At 40.8% G+C, this 18,212-nt stretch overlaps 1 protein-coding gene across 1 annotated transcript in view; it reads left to right on the forward strand.

Annotated features, from left to right (window-relative positions):
• The window catches only part of LOC110505504 (ryanodine receptor 3), a 160,970-nt gene extending 143,080 nt beyond the window's left edge, over positions 1-17,890 (forward strand). The window contains exons 87-104 of the mRNA XM_090220746.1: positions 17-121; positions 829-910; positions 2,877-4,189; positions 5,474-5,532; positions 5,727-5,901; positions 6,034-6,120; positions 6,205-6,405; positions 6,703-6,833; positions 8,773-8,815; positions 8,952-9,079; positions 9,182-9,242; positions 9,347-9,493; positions 9,621-9,755; positions 9,941-10,097; positions 15,714-15,778; positions 15,862-15,962; positions 16,301-16,352; positions 16,498-17,890. Of these exons, the coding sequence (XP_090076872.1) occupies positions 17-121; positions 829-910; positions 2,877-4,189; positions 5,474-5,532; positions 5,727-5,901; positions 6,034-6,120; positions 6,205-6,405; positions 6,703-6,833; positions 8,773-8,815; positions 8,952-9,079; positions 9,182-9,242; positions 9,347-9,493; positions 9,621-9,755; positions 9,941-10,097; positions 15,714-15,778; positions 15,862-15,962; positions 16,301-16,352; positions 16,498-16,593 (3,138 nt within the window). The 3' untranslated portion in view covers positions 16,594-17,890. The remainder of the gene's footprint in view (positions 1-16; positions 122-828; positions 911-2,876; positions 4,190-5,473; positions 5,533-5,726; positions 5,902-6,033; positions 6,121-6,204; positions 6,406-6,702; positions 6,834-8,772; positions 8,816-8,951; positions 9,080-9,181; positions 9,243-9,346; positions 9,494-9,620; positions 9,756-9,940; positions 10,098-15,713; positions 15,779-15,861; positions 15,963-16,300; positions 16,353-16,497) is intronic.
• Positions 17,891-18,212: the final 322 nt, after the last annotated feature.

Genomic DNA, 18,212 nt, shown 5'->3' on the forward strand with positions numbered 1-18,212 from the left:
CTCTTTGTGACGCTAGGGCCCGTGTATTGGGAACCAGCAGAGTCTGGCACACAGCAGGCTATGGGATGCAGTGGTGGGATTCCTGCATGTGTTTGCCAATATGCAGATGAAGCTGTCACAGGTAATACAACTCAGTACAATTTCCTAATCAACTTACTTTTACTCAACCAATATTCAATCTATGTCATCAGATATGAAATTGAATAGAATCTGGTTCATGTGATGCAACATCAAACTATATGTGGATAGAGAGTTCAACAATCTGCTGTGTTGCCACTAGAGGTCTCTCTTAACTCAGATATGTACTCTGCAGCATGTTGACAAGCTTTTCTCTCTGCCTAGTTGACAGGCTTTTCTCTCTGCCTTAATTTGAAAGATCCATCACTCGCACAGCCAGACACCTTAGATGTGCTTTGTAGCCAATAACCCAGATGGGATCAGAATGAAACTTCTTGTACCGTCTTAGTTTATCTCAGGGTTATCCAGAGGGGCAGGGCTGTTTGCAGGTTGACAGATTGACAGGGCGGCTGGGCGCGTTTTGATTAAGCTAATCAAAGTCCCTCCTCAGATTTATTATGTGCTGTGAGCCGGCTCAAAGGAGGCCCAAAATGAGTCAGCCCCTCCCAGCCATCTGCTTGGGCCCGACAGAATGACATTAGCCTGTGTGCTGATGGATGGCTGGGACCTAGCGCTCTCAGAGGGCCTTGATCTCTCCAAATGCCATGCTGGGATATTAGCGGTGGACTGGCCCCAGACAGAGAGCTGCGCTAACCTTTTTGATGTGGTGAAGGATGTGTCACAAAGTTGCTTTCGTTTCCTCTCCCCCAGGATTCAAGTCAGATTGAGTTATTGAAGGAGCTGCTGGACCTGCAGAAGGACATGATCGTGATGATGCTCTCCCTTCTGGAAGGTTCTATTACCTTTTCATCTCAGTCGTGACTCATCACGGAACACCTTGTGGTCATATCTAGAGGCACTGATAGAACACTCGCTACCAGCATATGCTCTATCTATTTTATCCATTTTGTGCCTAAAACCCTGTAAACAGATGTATTTACTTGAAATGATATTACATGACATCAAACACCTATCCATTCTACTTGGACAATTCAATTAGCAGATTGTATTATGGTTACGTTGTACTTTCTATTGTTTGTTCTAAACCAGGGGTGTCAAACTCAATCAGACCACGGGCCGTATTGAAAAAACACAACGAATTCGTGGGCCTGACATAGCCTATTATGTTTGTTTTTACAACATCAAAAAACCTGCATACAACTGTGACCCAAACTGGCCATTGTTTTATTACAAATAATAGGTCACTTTATAATGTCCACTTATGTACATAGGGTGCTATATATAGCATTTTAACATATTAAAACAAGAGATACATACAGTGCATTCTGAAATTATTCAGACCCCTTCACTTTTTCTACATTTTGTTGCTTACAGCTTTATTCTAACATTGATTAAATAAAACATAATCCTCATCAATCTACACACAATACCCCATAATGACAAAACGAAAACAGGTTTTTAGATGTATTCATTTCTGGGTGTCCATCACCCATTTCATATATGTTACGAATTGCAATATGTATTATATCTTGAAAAGTTGCAAAACATACAATATGTTACGAATTCGCAAAACATACTATATGTTGCGACTCTGCAAAACATACGATATGCTAAGAATTCTAGCTAGGTGGCTGACGTTAGCTAGGATAGGGTTTAGAGGTTAGGGTTAAGTTTAGGAGTTAGCTTAAAGGGTTAAGGTTAGGGTTAGCTATAATAGTTAAGGTTATAGGGAAGGGTTAGCTGACATGCTAAGTAGTTGCAAAGTAGCTAAAAAGTAGTACGTAGGTGAAAGTTGCTAATTAGCTAAAATGCTAAAGTTGTCCGTGATAAGATTCGAAATTGCATCTTTTGGGTTGCTAGATGTTCGCATTAAACACCTACTCATCAACCCTGACCAACCACCCTACTTTCGTTTTTGCCATAAGTAACATAATAAAATAATCATCAAAATCTGTCAATTTAATCTAGAGATATCAATGTTTTTTTTTGCATTGGATGCTTCTCAATCCACCGCATCCACCGATATATCGCACTTCCGCATCTGCGGTGAAATGTGTCAGAACTAGAACGGTGTTTGTCAGACCCGAAAATCAATCTTCTCACGAAAATGTCTGAAGCATCCAAACGATTTGACTTACAAAACTCTATGGAAAGGGGAGATTCTCATGAACACAATGTTTTTTCCGATTTGCTCTACGACTCCCGTGACTAACAGGTACCGGGTTTAAAAAATAAATGGAAGTATGAAGGCAGTTTTGATACCTAAAGGGGTCCTAAAATTCTAAAACAAAACTAAATGATCCATGGTATGACCATCTTAAAACAATGACATATGTCATCTTAATTTCATAAAGTAGATGACTCAGCTGTTGACTCATTTATACTCGCTTGTGTGTCCTATTGTCCTTTAGTAGTAATTTATACCCACATGTGAATACTTTAACTTATAACTTTTTGACAACCAAGATGACATGTTCTGTAGGCTTTGGAACCAGAACTTGGCATGGACATTTAGCCTACAACACTTTTAAACTTTCGGTCCGGTAGAAGATTTGGTCAGTGCCATTAGTGATTATATGATACAGCGCACTGGCTGGCTTGTGTGTGGGTATGGCAATCCACTGCCGTTTGTCGTGCTGCATGCTGGCAGTGCTTGCTAACTTGTAGTGCAGCACGGCAGTATGTAAGCAGGCCAAAATAAATTGACAACCCAAATCATTGCGTGGGACAGATAGAAATGTGTCACGGACCGAATCCTTTGTGTTTGACACGTGTTCTAAACTTTAGTAACCCCACAGGTAACGTTGTCAACGGAACCATCGGGAAACAGATGGTGGACACCCTGGTGGAGTCCTCCAGCAATGTGGAGATGATCCTCAAGTTCTTCGATATGTTCCTCAAACTCAAAGACCTGACCACATCGGACAACTTCAAGGAGTACGACCCGGAGAGCAAGGGAGTGATCTCCAAGAAGGAGTTCCAGAAGTCCATGGAGAACCAGAAGCAGTACTCCCAGTCAGAGATCGAGTTCTTGCTCTCCTGTGCCGAGGCTGACGAGAACGACATGTTCAACTACGAGGAGTTTGTGAAGCGCTTTCATGAGCCGGCCAAGGACATTGGCTTTAACGTTGCGGTCCTGCTCACCAACCTGTCAGAACACATGCCTCACGACGCCCGTCTAGCCACCTTCCTGGACCTGGCCGAGAGCGTGATAAACTACTTCGAGCCCTACCTGGGCCGCATAGAGATTATGGGTGGAGCCAAGCGCATCGAGAGGGTCTACTTTGAGATCAGCGAGTCTAGTCGTACACAGTGGGAGAAGCCCCAAGTCAAAGAGTCTAAGAGACAGTTTATCTTTGACGTGGTGAATGAGGGTGGAGAGAGCGAGAAGATGGAGCTGTTTGTCAACTTCTGTGAGGACACCATATTTGAGATGCAGCTGGCCTCACAGATCTCTGAGCCTGACGCAGTGGAGCGTCCCGAAGAGGACGACGAGGACAGCCAGAGTGTGACGGAGGAGCCTGAGGAGGAAGAGGAGGAGAGCATGATGGAGTCTCACTCCGCCTTCACCAACTCCTGCGTCTCCATGAGGAAGAACCTGTTCAGCTTCCGCCAGCTGCTGACCTTCAAAAGCATGAGGCGGCAGTACAGGAGGTTCAGGAAGATGAGTGTGAGGGAAATGGTCCAAGGCTTCTTCTCATTCTTCTGGATGATTATCACTGGCGTCTTCCGCTTCCTTTACAACCTGGTGTGGGGCTTCTTCCATATCCTGTGGTCCTCCATGTTTGGCGGGGGCCTGGTGGAGGGGGCCAAGAACATGAAGGTCACAGACATCCTGGGGAACATGCCCGACCCCACACAGTTTGGTATCCATGGTGATGTGCTGGAGACAGAGAAGATGGAGGCGAGTGAGGCGTCATCTGTGGCAGAGATGGGCCACATGGGCCAGGGGGACAAGGCAGAGGCAGATCTGATGGCTGAGCTGCTTAACATCCAAACCAAGAGCCAGGGGGGAAAGCATGCGCCCGAGCCAGGTCTGGGGGACATGGGTGAGGTGGTGGGGGTCGACGCCCCCTCTTTAGCCAGTGCCGTCAAGCAGAAGAAGGCCAAGGTATCTGAATATCCTCAGAAATCACACATTCAGTTTTATTAAAAGAGTAATGGTTATCTGTGTAAAATCAGGCCTCTGTTATGTGTATGTCACTGAAAATGAACTGTAGTTTAAGCCATTCTTCTCAATGTGCCACAGAACAAATTCTGTTTGGTGCAAATGCATGACATTTGGTGTCTATAGTCAATGGCCACATTGACAGTGTCAGTCAAAGTTAGAATTTGGAGAAAATGTGAAAATCATTCAAATGACTAAAACCATATAGTATTGTTATTTGACCTGTTCTAAATATGCCAAATGTATGATTCAACTCATTGTCGTTTGTGACCTACAGCAGTTTCTGTATCACACTATATTTAGTCTTTGGACACATTGAGTTAGTTTTTTTTTTACACATTTAATTAATCAAGTCATGTGAATACAGGAGGGGGTTCAGATGGGCCTTCGCGCTTCAGCAAACAAGTTACATTACAGCCTTATTCTAAAATGGATTAAATAAAAACATTTCCTCATCAATCTACACACTACCCCATAATGAAAATCGAAAATATGTCTTTAGAAATGTTTGCAAATGTATAAAAAAAATAAGATACCTTATTTACATAAGTATTCAGACCCTTTGCTATGAGACTCGAAATTTAGCTCAAGTGCATCCTGTTTCCATTGATCATCCTTGAGATGTTTCTACAACTTGAATGAAGTGGTAAAGTCTGTGGTAAAGTCAATTTATTGGACATGATTTGGAAAGGCACAAACCTGTCTATATAAGGTCCCACAGTTCACGGTATATGTCAGAGCATATATGGTTTTTTAAATTTTTAAATTTTACTGTTTTCTACATTGCAGAGTAATAGTGAAGACGTCACAGCTATGAAATGACACATATGGAATCATGTAGTAACCAAAAAAGTGTTAAACACATCAAAACATTTTATATTTGACATTCTTCAAAGTAGCCACCCTTTGCCTTGAAAGCTTAGCATCCTCTTGGCATTCTCTCAACCAGCTTCACTTGGAATGCTTTTCCAACAGTCTTGGAATTTAATTTGGAACATATATTCACATGGTTTGATTCATGAAATGTGTATATAAAAAAAACAGTAACCCAAAGACTAAATATAGTACAATTTCAAACGCTCACATTGTAGACAATTGGCGATTTTAAAAAATTTCTTCAGATTTGTCCATCAGTATGCTCACAGAAAAAGTGTACCAAAGTTTTTATTTATTTATTTCCATTGTGAACATGAATGGGTTTACCAGGATTCCATGTGTTTCTTGAAGGAGGCTGCGACTAAGGAGCCTACCAACGGAGACCACAAAGCCGAGCCAGAGAAATCAGAGTGAGTGGCCTAATGCGTCCTTGATCTTTGATTTGATTCTCAGTGTGAACACAAGATTCCCGACCTGACTGAGCCGTAACAGCATTTGTTTTGCTCCTGCTGGAAGCTGAACTGATTTGGTGAGGGTGCTAGTTGTCTGTTGGTCGGTCTGTCTGTGCATCACCCTGTTTAATGGTGTGTGTTTGTGTCTACAGCCCAGAGGATGGGGAGAAGAAGGACCAGGACAAAGTCAAAGAGGAGGCTCCCCCAGAGCCCTCACCGGAGGAGAAGAAGGCCCCCAAGAAGAGACCGGGACTGAAGAAAGAGTCTCCAGAGGAGTTCATGGCCAGCTTCTTCTCTAGCCTGGACATCTACCAGACCAAGATGCTGGTGAAACCACACACTGATGCTATACCCATTCACATCATTTAGCCCTGTTATCATAATAGCACATTAGTGTTTGTGGTGTTGCATGCTGTATGGCATATTATTGTCTAATATATGCTTGTATGTGTTTTTCAGAACTATCTGGCCAGAAACTTCTACAACCTGCGTTTCTTGGCATTGTTTGTTGCATTTGCCATAAACTTTATTCTGCTCTTCTACAAAGTATGTCAAACTCTATCTAATCAAATAGAGCACAGTGTTACTATTGGGCTGTCATGGATATACACTGAGCGTGTGTTGTGTCAGGTGACTGGAGATGACGGGGATGACGATGATCCAGATCCCTGGAATGGAGGTGGAGCTACTGATGAACAGGATGATGAAGGTGGGATGGAGTATTTTGTCCTGCAGGAGAGCACCGGCTACATGGCACCTACACTGCGCTTCTTGGCCATACTACACACAGTCATCTCTTTCCTGTGTGTGGTGGGATACTACTACCTAAAGGTACATTTTTCAAACACACACATACAGATAACTAACTTATATGCACACATACCAAAATATTTATAATATCCCTTGAGAATAAATGTTTCATCATTATAATGGACTAGTAATAAACACAGCAGTTTTCAAGAAGTCATTTATATTGTAATATGGGAACTAATCTACCATCAATACATTATTCCCCCTTTTTCTGACGGTGTATTTGGTAAACACCAGCGTGTGATGATATTATCACAGACAGTACCTTGTGGGGCTGTGATCTAATGTTCTGTCTGTGTGTCTGTCCGTGTCCCCAAGGTGCCTCTGGTGGTGTTCAAGAGAGAGAAGGAGATCGCCAGGAAGTTGGAATTTGACGGCCTCTACATCACAGAGCAGCCGTCAGACGATGACATCAAAGGGCAGTGGGACCGCCTCGTCATCAACACCCCGTGAGTCATATAGAGCATAACTATAATCATCACCGCAAACTATAATCATCACTGCAAGCTATAATCATCACCGCAAACTATAATCATCACCGCAAACTATAATCATCACCGCAAACTATAATCATCACCGCAAACTATAATCATCACCGCAAGCTATAATCATCACTGCAAGCTATAATCATCACTGCAAGCTATAATCATCACTGCAAGCTATAATCATCACTGCAAGCTATAATCATCACCGCAAGCTATAATCATCACCGCAAACTATAATCATCACCGCAAACTATAATCATCACCGCAAGCTATAATCATCACCGCAAACTATAATCATCACCGCAAACTATAATCAAACTATAATCATCACCGCAAACTATAATCATCACCGCAAACTATAATCAAACTATAATCATCACCGCAAGCTATAATCATCACCACAAGCTATAATCATCACCGCAAGCTATAATCATCACCGCAAACTCTAATCACCACTGCAAACTATAATCAAACTATAATCATCACCGCAAACTATAATCACCGCAAGCTATAATCATCACCGCAAGCTATAATCATCACCGCAAGCTATAATCATCACCGCAAACTATAATCATCACCGCAAACTATAATCAAACTATAATCATCACCGCAAACTATAATCAAACTATAATCATCACCGCAAGCTATAATCATCACCGCAAACTATAATCATCACCGCAAACTATAATCAAACTATAATCATCACCGCAAACTATAATCAAACTATAATCAGCACCACAAGCTATAATCATCACCGCAAGCTATAATCATCACCGCAAACTCTAATCACCACCGCAAACTATAATCATCACCGCAAACTATAATCAAACTATAATCATCACCGCAAACTATAATCAAACTATAATCATCACCACAAGCTATAATCATCACCGCAAGCTATAATCATCACCGCAAACTATAATCATCACCGCAAACTATAATCAAACTATAATCATCACCGCAAACTATAATCATCACCGCAAACTATAATCTTCACCGCAAGCTATAATCATCACTGCAAACTATAATCATCACCGCAAACTATAATCAAACTATAATCATCACCGCAAACTATAATCATCACCGCAAACTATAATCACCGCAAACTATAATCATCACCGCAAACTATAATCAAACTATAATCATCACCGCAAACTATAATCAAACTATAATCATCACCGCAAACTATAATCATCACCGCAAACTATAATCACCGCAAACTATAATCATCACCGCAAACTATAATCAAACTATAATCATCACCGCAAACTATAATCATCACCGCAAGCTATAATCATCACCGCAAACTATAATCAAACTATAATCATCACCGCAAACTATAATCAAACTATAATCATCACCGCAAACTATAATCATCACCGCAAGCTATAATCATCACCGCAAACTCTAATCACCGCAAACTATAATCATCACCGCAAACTACAATCAAACTATAATCATCACCGCAAACTATAATCATCACCGCAAGCTATAATCATCACCGCAAACTATAATCGTCACCGCAAACTATAATCATCACCGCAAACTACAATCAAACTATAATCATCACCGCAAACTATAATTGTCACCGCAAACTATAATCATCACCGCAAACTATAATCGTCACCGCAAACTATAATCATCACCGCAAACTCTAATCACCGCAAACTATAATCATCACCGCAAACTATAATCAAACTATAATCAAACTATTATCATCACCGCAAACTATAATCGTCACCGCAAACTATAATCGTCACCACAAGCTATAATCATCAACTTTTTGGTATTTGAATGTAGTTTTCAGATTGTGGATTACTTGTTTATACCAAGGTTTTTGTTTAACTCCCTGTCTTGTACCTTCTCATTGTAATAATGATATTTTCCATCCTCTTTTGTGTAGTTCCTTCCCTAATAACTACTGGGACAAGTTTGTGAAACGCAAGGTAAATAGACAGTATTTAATTAATTATTGGTGGAATTTGTATGAATTATTCACCAGATCAATATGACTTGAACATGCACATACTATTTCTACTATTTACTCTGTTTCTCCTTGTTATCATGGCCTGCTGCTGTTAGGTGATCAATAAGTATGGAGATCTGTATGGAGCAGAGAGGATAGCAGAGCTGCTGGGGCTGGATAAGAGTGCTCTGGACTTCAACCCCACAGAGGAGACGGTGGTGAAGGAGGCATCGCTGGTGTCCTGGTGAGACCCTGGGAGAGTGGCCTATAATAGAGTTGTCGAGTTAGCATATACAGAGTGAAGTCAAAAACAGTACCATTCACATCAATCCACCTCTTTTGACAGGTTGAGCTCTATTGACACCAAGTACCAGTGCTGGAAAATGGGTGTGGTGTTTACAGACAATGTAAGTGTTCCACATTTACAAAGAGCATAATTTGGTATATGATAACACCACATTATTGTTGACTTGATCTGACTGATCTGTTTCTATGTTGTGTGTCCCTGCAGTCGTTCCTGTACCTGGTGTGGTACACCACCATGTCCATCCTGGGTCACTACAACAACTTCTTCTTCGCTGCCCATCTGTTGGACATCGCCATGGGCTTCAAGACCCTCCGGACCATACTGTCCTCCGTCACCCACAATGGCAAACAGGTGGGTGCAGTTTGGCCACCAGGCAACAGGGGTCAGTGTTGAGTCAGAGCTCTAGTTCTGCCTTGGTATTAACCATAGAGATAAAGTACATCACAGTGGAAGTAACCTGAGGTATTCTCTGTCTCAGCTGGTTCTGACTGTAGGTCTCCTGGCGGTGGTGGTCTATCTGTACACTGTGGTGGCCTTCAACTTCTTCCGCAAATTCTACAACAAGAGTGAGGATGACAACCAGCCCGATATGAAGTGTGACGACATGATGACTGTGAGTCCTTGGATTTTTCACTAACATCATAATGTGGAGGCCACACTAGTTAAAAAATAAATCAATAAATTTAACACCAGCCCAGTTTAACAATCCTGTTTGGTGCCTTGTGAATGGATCTATTGCATTTCCATCCAGCCTCACTCTCTTTCTCACCTTCTCTCTGTCTCGCTCTCCTCCATCAGTGCTACCTGTTCCACATGTACGTTGGTGTGAGGGCAGGGGGTGGAATCGGGGATGAGATCGAGGACCCCGCGGGCGACCCGTACGAGCTCTACCGCATCCTCTTCGACATCACCTTCTTCTTCTTTGTCATCGTCATCCTGCTGGCCATCATACAGGGTACGTACTGTACTAATCTGGATCACAGGAGGCAGTATCTGGGACAGCGAAGGGGACCAGGGTGAGACCCAGCAGGGTCAGTGTCACTCTGGCTCCCTGTTGTCAAAGTCACCCTGCTCCCTATGGGTTGGAAGGGGCTGTGAAAAGGGCTGTGTAGGGAGGGGATTAATCACCCATAGAGAGAGACCCATAACTCGGTCTGTCTGTCTCCACCAGGCCCTTACACACAGGCCCTTAATGTTTCTCTCACAGTCAGAAAGCCTCAAACTTTCCAATGGTTTTTCCACCTCAGACAGAGACAATCAGTCAGCCTCATGTCTCTCCTACAGACACTCAAACTGACTGCTCACCTCACAGTAAGTCTAGAACACACAGACAGATACAGCCTGTACCCTAAAACAAGTAAAAGTATAGATACCTTAATAGAAAGTTACTCAAGTAAAAGTGAGTCAACCAGTAAAATCCTACTTGAGTAAAAGTCTAAAAGTATTTGGTTTCAAATATACTTAAGTATCAAAAGTAAATGTAATTTCTAAAATATACTAAGTATCTAAAGTAAAAGTATAAATAATTTCAAAACTATTTGTGTTTAGTGAGTCCACCAGGCCAGAGGCAGTAGTGATGACAACATGTTCTAATGATAATCAAATCAAATCAAATCAAATTTTATTTGTCACATACACATGGTTAGCAGATGTTAATGCGAGTGTAGCGAAATGCTTGTGCTTCTAGTTCCGACAATGCAGTAATAACCAACAAGTAATCTAACTAACAATTCCAAAACTACTGTCTTGTACACAGTGTAAGGGGATAAAGAATATGTACATAAGGATATATGAATGAGTGATGGTACAGAGCAGCATAGGCAAGATACAGTAGATGGTATCGAGTACAGTATGTACAAATGAGATGAGTATGTAAACAAAGTGGCATAGTTTAAAGTGGCTAGTGATACATGTATTACATAAGGATACAGTCGATGATATAGAGTACAGTATATACGTATGCATATGAGATGAATAATGTAGGGTAAGTAACATTATGTAAGGTAGCATTGTTTAAAGTGGCTAGTGATATATTTACATTTCCCATCAATTCCCATTATTAAAGTGGCTGGAGTTGAGTCAGTGTCAGTGTGTTGGCAGCAGCCACTCAATGTTAGTGGTGGCTGTTTAACAGTCTGATGGCCTTGAGATAGAAGCTGTTTTTCAGTCTCTCGGTCCCAGCTTTGATGCACCTGTACTGACCTCGCCTTCTGGATGATAGCGGGGTGAACAGGCAGTGGCTCGGGTGGTTGATGTCCTTGATGATCTTTATGGCCTTCCTGTGACATCGGGTGGTGTAGGTGTCCTGGAGGGCAGGTAGTTTGCCCCCGGTGATGCGTTGTGCAGACCTCACCACCCTCTGGAGAGCCTTACGGTTGAGGGCGGAGCAGTTGCCGTACCAGGCGGTGATACAGCCCGCCAGGATGCTCTCGATTGTGCATCTGTAGAAGTTTGTGAGTGCTTTTGGTGACAAGCCAAATTTCTTCAGCCTCCTGAGGTTGAAGAGGCGCTGCTGCGCCTTCTTCACAATGCTGTCTGTGTGAGTGGACCAATTCAGTTTGTCTGTGATGTGTATGCCGAGGAACTTAAAACTTGCTACCCTCTCCACTACTGTTCCATCGATGTGGATAGGGGGGTGTTCCCTCTGCTGTTTCCTGAAGTCCACAATCATCTCCTTAGTTTTGTTGACGTTGAGTGTGAGGTTATTTTCCTGACACCACACTCCGAGGGCCCTCACCTCCTCCCTGTAGGCCGTCTCGTCGTTGTTGGTAATCAAGCCTACCACTGTTGTGTCGTCCGCAAATTGCGTGAATTATTTGACAACTTTCTTGTCCTGCTAAGCAATCAAAAAAAAATACTTTTGGTTGTCAGGGAAAATGTTTGGAATAAAAAGTACATTATTTTCTTGAGGAATGTAGTGAAGTAAAAGTTGTCAAAAAAATAAATAGTTGTGCTAGAGGAGTTACTACAGATCCGGGTTCGATCCCAGGCTGTGTCACAGTCGGCCGTGACCGGGAGACCGGTGCACAATTGGCCCAGCGTCGTCCAGGTTGGGGGATGTCCTTGTCCTTGAAAATCGCAAATGAAATGAATATATTTGCTCTCAAGCTTAGCCTTTTGTTAACAACACTGTCATCTCAGATTTTCAAATAAAATCATTTACCTTTGAAGAACTTCAGATGTTTTCAATGAGGAGACTCTCAGTTAGATAGCAAATGTTTAGTTTTTACAAAAATATTATTTGTGTAGGAGAAATCGCTCCGTTTTGTTCATCACGTTTGGCTACGAAAAAAACCTGTATCCAGGAGTGTAATTCTCTCCAAGCTCATTAGCATAACGCAACGTTAACTATTCATGAAAATTGCAAATGAAATGAAATAAATATATTAGCTCTCAAGCTTAGCCTTTTGTTAACAACACTGTCATCTCAGATTTTCAAAATATGCTTTTGAACCATAGCTAAACAAGCATTTGTGTAACAGTATTGATAGCCTAGCATAGCATTCAGCCTGGCATTCAGCATGCAACATTTTCACAAAAACAAGAAAAGCATTCAAATAAAATCATTTACCTTTGAAGAACTTCAGATGTTTTCAATGAGGAGACTCTCAGTTAGATAGCAAATGTTTAGTTTTTACAAAAAAATTATTTGTGTAGGACAAATCGCTCCGTTTTGTTCATCACGTTTGGCTACGAAAAAAACCTGTATCCAGGAGTGTAATTCTCTCCGCAAGCTCATTACCATAACGCAACGTTAACTATTCATGAAAATTGCAAATGAAATGAAATAAATATATTAGCTCTCAAGCTTAGCCTTTTGTTAACAACACTGTCATCTCAGATTTTCAAAATAGGCTTTTGAACCATAGCTAAACAAGCATTTGTTTAACAGTATTGATAGCCTAGCATAGCATTCAGCCTGGCATTCAGCATGCAACATTTTCACAAAAACAAGAAAAGCATTCAAATAAAATAATTTACCTTTGAAGAACTTCAGATGTTTTCAATGAGGAGACTCTCAGTTAGATAGCAAATGTTCCGTTTTTACAAAAATATTATTTGTGTAGACAAATAGCTCTGTTTTCTTCATCACGTTTGGGTAAGAAAAAAAATGAAAATTAAGTCATTACAACGCAAACTTTTTTCCAAATTAACTCCATAATATCGACAGAAACATGGCAAACGTTGTTTAGAATCAATCCTCAAGGTGTTTTTCACATATCTATCGATGATAAATCATTCGTGGCAATAATTTTGACGCAGGACACCGGGTGGACACCTGGTAAATGTAGTCTCTTATGGTCAATCTTCCAATGATATGCCTACAAATACGTCACAATGCTGCAGACACCTTGGGGAAACGACAGAAAGGGCAGGCTCATTCCTGGCACATTCACAGCCATATAAGGAGACATTGGAACACAGCGCCTTCAGAATCTGGGGCATTTCCTGTATGAAATTTCATCTTGGTTTCGCCTGTAGCATTAGTTCTGGGGCACTCACAGATAATATCTTTGCAGTTTTGGAAACGTCAGAGTTTTTTTTTTCCAAAGCTGTCAATTACATGCATAGTCGAGCATCTTTTCGTGACAAAATATCTTGTTTAAAACGGGAACGTTTTTTATCCAAAAATTAAAAGAGCGCCCCCTATCTCGAAGAAGTTAAACAAATATATTTGACATTCTTCAAAGTAGCCACCCTTTGCCTTGATGACAGCTTTGCACACTCATGGCATTATTTTAACTAGCTTCATGAGGAAGTCACCTGGAATGCAATTCAATTAACAGGTGTGCCTTGTTAAAAGTTAATTTAAAAGGAATTTCTTTCCTTCTTAATCCATTTGAGCCAATCAGTTGTGTTGTGACAAGGTAGGGTTGATATACATAAGATAGCCCTATTTGGTAAAAGACCAAGTCCATGTTATGGCAAGAACAGCTCAAATAAGCAAAGAGAAACGACAGTCCATCATCACTTTAAGGTCAGTCAATGCGGAAATGTCAAGAACTTTGAACGTTTCTTCAAGTGCAGTCGCAAAAACCATCAAGCGCTATGATGAAACTGGCTCTCATGAGGACCGCAACAGGAAAGGAAGACCCAGAGTTACCTCTGCTGCAGAGGATATGTTCATTAGTTACCAGCCTCAGAAATTGCAGCCCAAATAAATGCTTCACCGAGTTCAAGTAACAGACACATCTCAACATCAACTGTTCAGAGGAGACTGCGTGAATCATGGCCTTCATGGTCGAATTGCTGCAAAGAAACCACTACTAAAGGACACCAATCAGAAGAAGAGACTTGCTTGGGCCAAGAAACATGAGCAATGAACATTATACCGGTGGAAATATGTCCTTTGGTCTGATGTGTCCAAATTTGAGATTTTTGGTTTTTGGAACAGAGGATTGTGTGGTTCCCACCGTGATGCATGGAGGAGGAGCTGTTATGGTGTGGGGGTGCTTTGCTGGTGACATTGTCAGTGATTTATTTACAAATCAAGGCACACTTAACCAGCATGGCTACCACAGCATTCTGCAGCAATATGCCATCCCATCTGGTTTGCGCTTAGTGGGACTATAATTTGTTTTTCAACAGGACAATGACCCAACACACCACCAGGCTGTGTAAGGGCTATTTGACCAAGAAGGAGAGTGATGGAATGCTGCATCAGATGACCTGGCCTTGTTTTTAACACTTTTTTGGTTACTACATGATTGTACATTTTGATTGGTGTATATATATATATATATATATATATATATATATATATGTATATGTATGTTAGAGGAATTAAATTCCTTTTTGTTTTAATTAACCAATTCAATTAAACACTCTGCCCACTCCTAAGAATTTGTAAGACACTTATTTGCATAAAATGGACAGAGACCAGTCTCAAAATCAATCTGTAGCATTTATTCTCGAGAGTACTGAACATGATACAATTTACAACAGGTTATAAACTGAAAATGATGTCATTAAGTTTCAAACTGTTCCGTCCCTCCTCCACTCCGGTACAATGGCAGTATAGTTCTCAAGCCTTCCTACATCGACCCCCACCAGTATAGATAATTTATGACCAAGCCAAGGCCTTCCTGTGTAGATAAGCGTTCTAGCCAGTCTGACGATAAGTTCATTCGTTTCTACCAAGGAACAGACAGTCATTGTTCTAATTCTTGATTATAATTTCACACATTATATTCAGTACTAGTATTAAAATAAAATTCATACATCTATACAGTAACATAATAGTATTCTGATTAGTCAGTCCTGATTGAAATGTATACATAATTAGATTGATTAAAAAATCCCTTAACTATATATATATATATATATATATATATATATATATATATATAGGAAAGTACAGATACTCAAAAAAAATACTTTAGTAGTATTTTAAGGATTTTTACCTAAGTACTTTACACCACTGCCTAAAGTGATGCTGCTTCCCATAGTCAGCCGCTGTTCAACCATTGAAATATTCTACATTGCAATACAAAAAGCTGTGGGGGGGAGGAGAATTGTGTTAAGTTGCCCTGTCCATAAAGAGACATCTTCACTGGTTGTGTGTCTGTAGGTCTGATCATTGATGCTTTTGGAGAGCTGAGAGACCAACAGGAGCAAGTGAAAGAGGATATGGAGGTGAGAGACTTTGGTTTACTTTCTTCTGTAGTGCAGGTCAACAGAAGACAATGTTTGAGTGTTTCATATATTTTTCTCCTCAGACCAAATGTTTCATCTGTGGCATCGGTAATGACTACTTTGACACGACGCCTCACGGCTTTGAGACACACACCTTACAAGAGCACAACTTGGCCAACTACCTGTGAGTATCTAGACTGAATGTAACCCGGCACTTAAAAGCTAGACTTTTTTTGTCTCTGAAGTATCAATTAGCCGACAGGTCTTTCGTCTTCCTGCATATTTATACCCACTTGTTTACTATTAAACAACCTGATGGATGGCTTTTACACAACAGTTGATGGTATCTATGCCCCAGTAAAAAAACTCAAAAAACAATATGCTTGAATGAGACTTTAATTTCCTCCTGCTATAGTTGTGAAAGAGGTCAGTTGATCTTTGAGATGTTGAATGATGCAAGTGAAATATGACTGTGAATCAAGTGGTAATTTTCATGTATCTCAAATCTATTTGGCTTGACAGGTTTTTCCTGATGTATCTTATCAACAAAGATGAGACAGAACACACCGGTCAGGTATGGCGCTTGTCACTCTTTTGACCCCTTTGTCCTGTGAAAAGGTTGTCATATCAGGACCCAAAGTTAACTGTGACTCACCAGTTTTTAGGCTCGGCTCATTTGCTGCTATAGATTGACCAGTCTTTTTGTCTGCTTCCTCCAGGAGTCATACGTGTGGAAGATGTACCAGGAGAGGCTCTGGGACTTTTTCCCTGCTGGAGACTGTTTCAGAAAGCAGTATGAGGACCAGCTTGGATAGAGTTGACAGACAGGTCGCTGTCATCCTACGGACAGGACTACAGTCCTACAAAGAGCTGCTCCAGGTACACTCCCACTTCTTCCTAACAGCTAGCTGATGACGGTTGGTAACTATTCACCGGCCTATTGCCTCCTCTAAATGTGCGAGACTAGAGGAGAGGGGAGATGCTATCTTCCATGTGATGGAATAACCATTTTCACATCAACGTTAAATGTACCTGTACATGTTACCTTTGGTACAGTGCCAACCTCCAAGAAAGTGACTATATTACAACCTGCCCAGACAGATTTCAGTTTTGACATTTTTTTTCTCTTTTTTTTTGACAACGTGTTGCCTTTTCCTCCACATAACCCCGAACCATTGCACAATTATTGGTCTTTTTGAGAAACACTGGGTTGTGTGGGGTTATGGGACAACGTGTGAGTCTTGGCCCGTTGCAATATGCACAAGAAGACTATTTCAATATTTCAAGAATGTTGAAAATGAGACTTATGCCAAAAGATAGGTGGGCAGATTTATACAGAGAGCATACTGTATGTGATTTAACAAAGTTTAAAAAATGTTGTTTGAGTAATGTGCTTTCACATATGAAGTATTGATTATAGAGGACTTAAACCAGGGGAAATGTTGATTATATGATAAAAATGCCTGAATCAAGTACTTGATGAAGTGCCTTATCTACATTACAACGGAGCTATGCAAAACCATGTGTTTTTCTTTCTGCAATGGATGTGCAGTAGTTTTCCTGGACCAGAAACAAGCAGCTGTTCAGAGTCATTACTTTGTGGCTTATGTTTTTAATTTGAAAATGGATGAGCAGTGTTGAGTATTTTGCCAACTGCAGAATCTACACTTAGAAAAAAAGGCTCTGGATAGAACCAAAAAGGTTGCATTGCTTGCTTCATATACTGTATGGCAACCTGATAGGTTCAATATAGAACCCTTTTGCAGGGTTCTTTGATCAGAACCCCAGGGTTCTTCACTGACCCAACATTGTTTCCATATAGAACCATTGGGTTCCATATAGGGTTCTATATGGAACCAATTTCAGTTCTATATATAACCTTAAGGGGTGACATATATGACGCAAGCATGGAACCCTTTTTGGTTCTATCCAGAACCTTTTTATCTAAGAGTGTAACTGCAAACAAGTATAAATTACACACTCGTCTTAGTATATCATATGTCCGAATTTATTAAACACCAAAAAATAAATTGCTATTGTATGGCTATTTGTATGTAGTAGCATTGCTGAACTGTGCATTTCCCTGAAGGACAAATAAAGAAATCAATTAAATAACTGGAGTCACTTATCTATCTTTTTTGCTATAGTTAAGGACAAAGTATGTCGCCTACAGTACAAACTACAGCAAACTTGCGTGTAATATCTCACTGTCCAGTTGGTCCTTTACTGACACCTAATCACCTCCCGATGTGACTCGTGAGTTCATATCAGGGGATTTAGCTTATTTTTTTAAGCATTGCGTCATTTCCCCTAAAAGATAATGGGCATGTGAAGCTGAGCCTGGCTCTCCTTTACCTAACCACTCTTTGAATGACAAATATAGCCTACAGTTTAGGCCTGACTGTTAGGTGTTAGCTAGGGTGGCTTTGAAGGT

Source organism: Oncorhynchus mykiss, chromosome 25 (genome assembly GCF_057628025.1).
Source record: "Oncorhynchus mykiss isolate SJ-2025 chromosome 25, ASM5762802v1, whole genome shotgun sequence".
In the NCBI taxonomy this organism is placed as follows: Eukaryota; Metazoa; Chordata; class Actinopteri; order Salmoniformes; family Salmonidae; genus Oncorhynchus; species Oncorhynchus mykiss.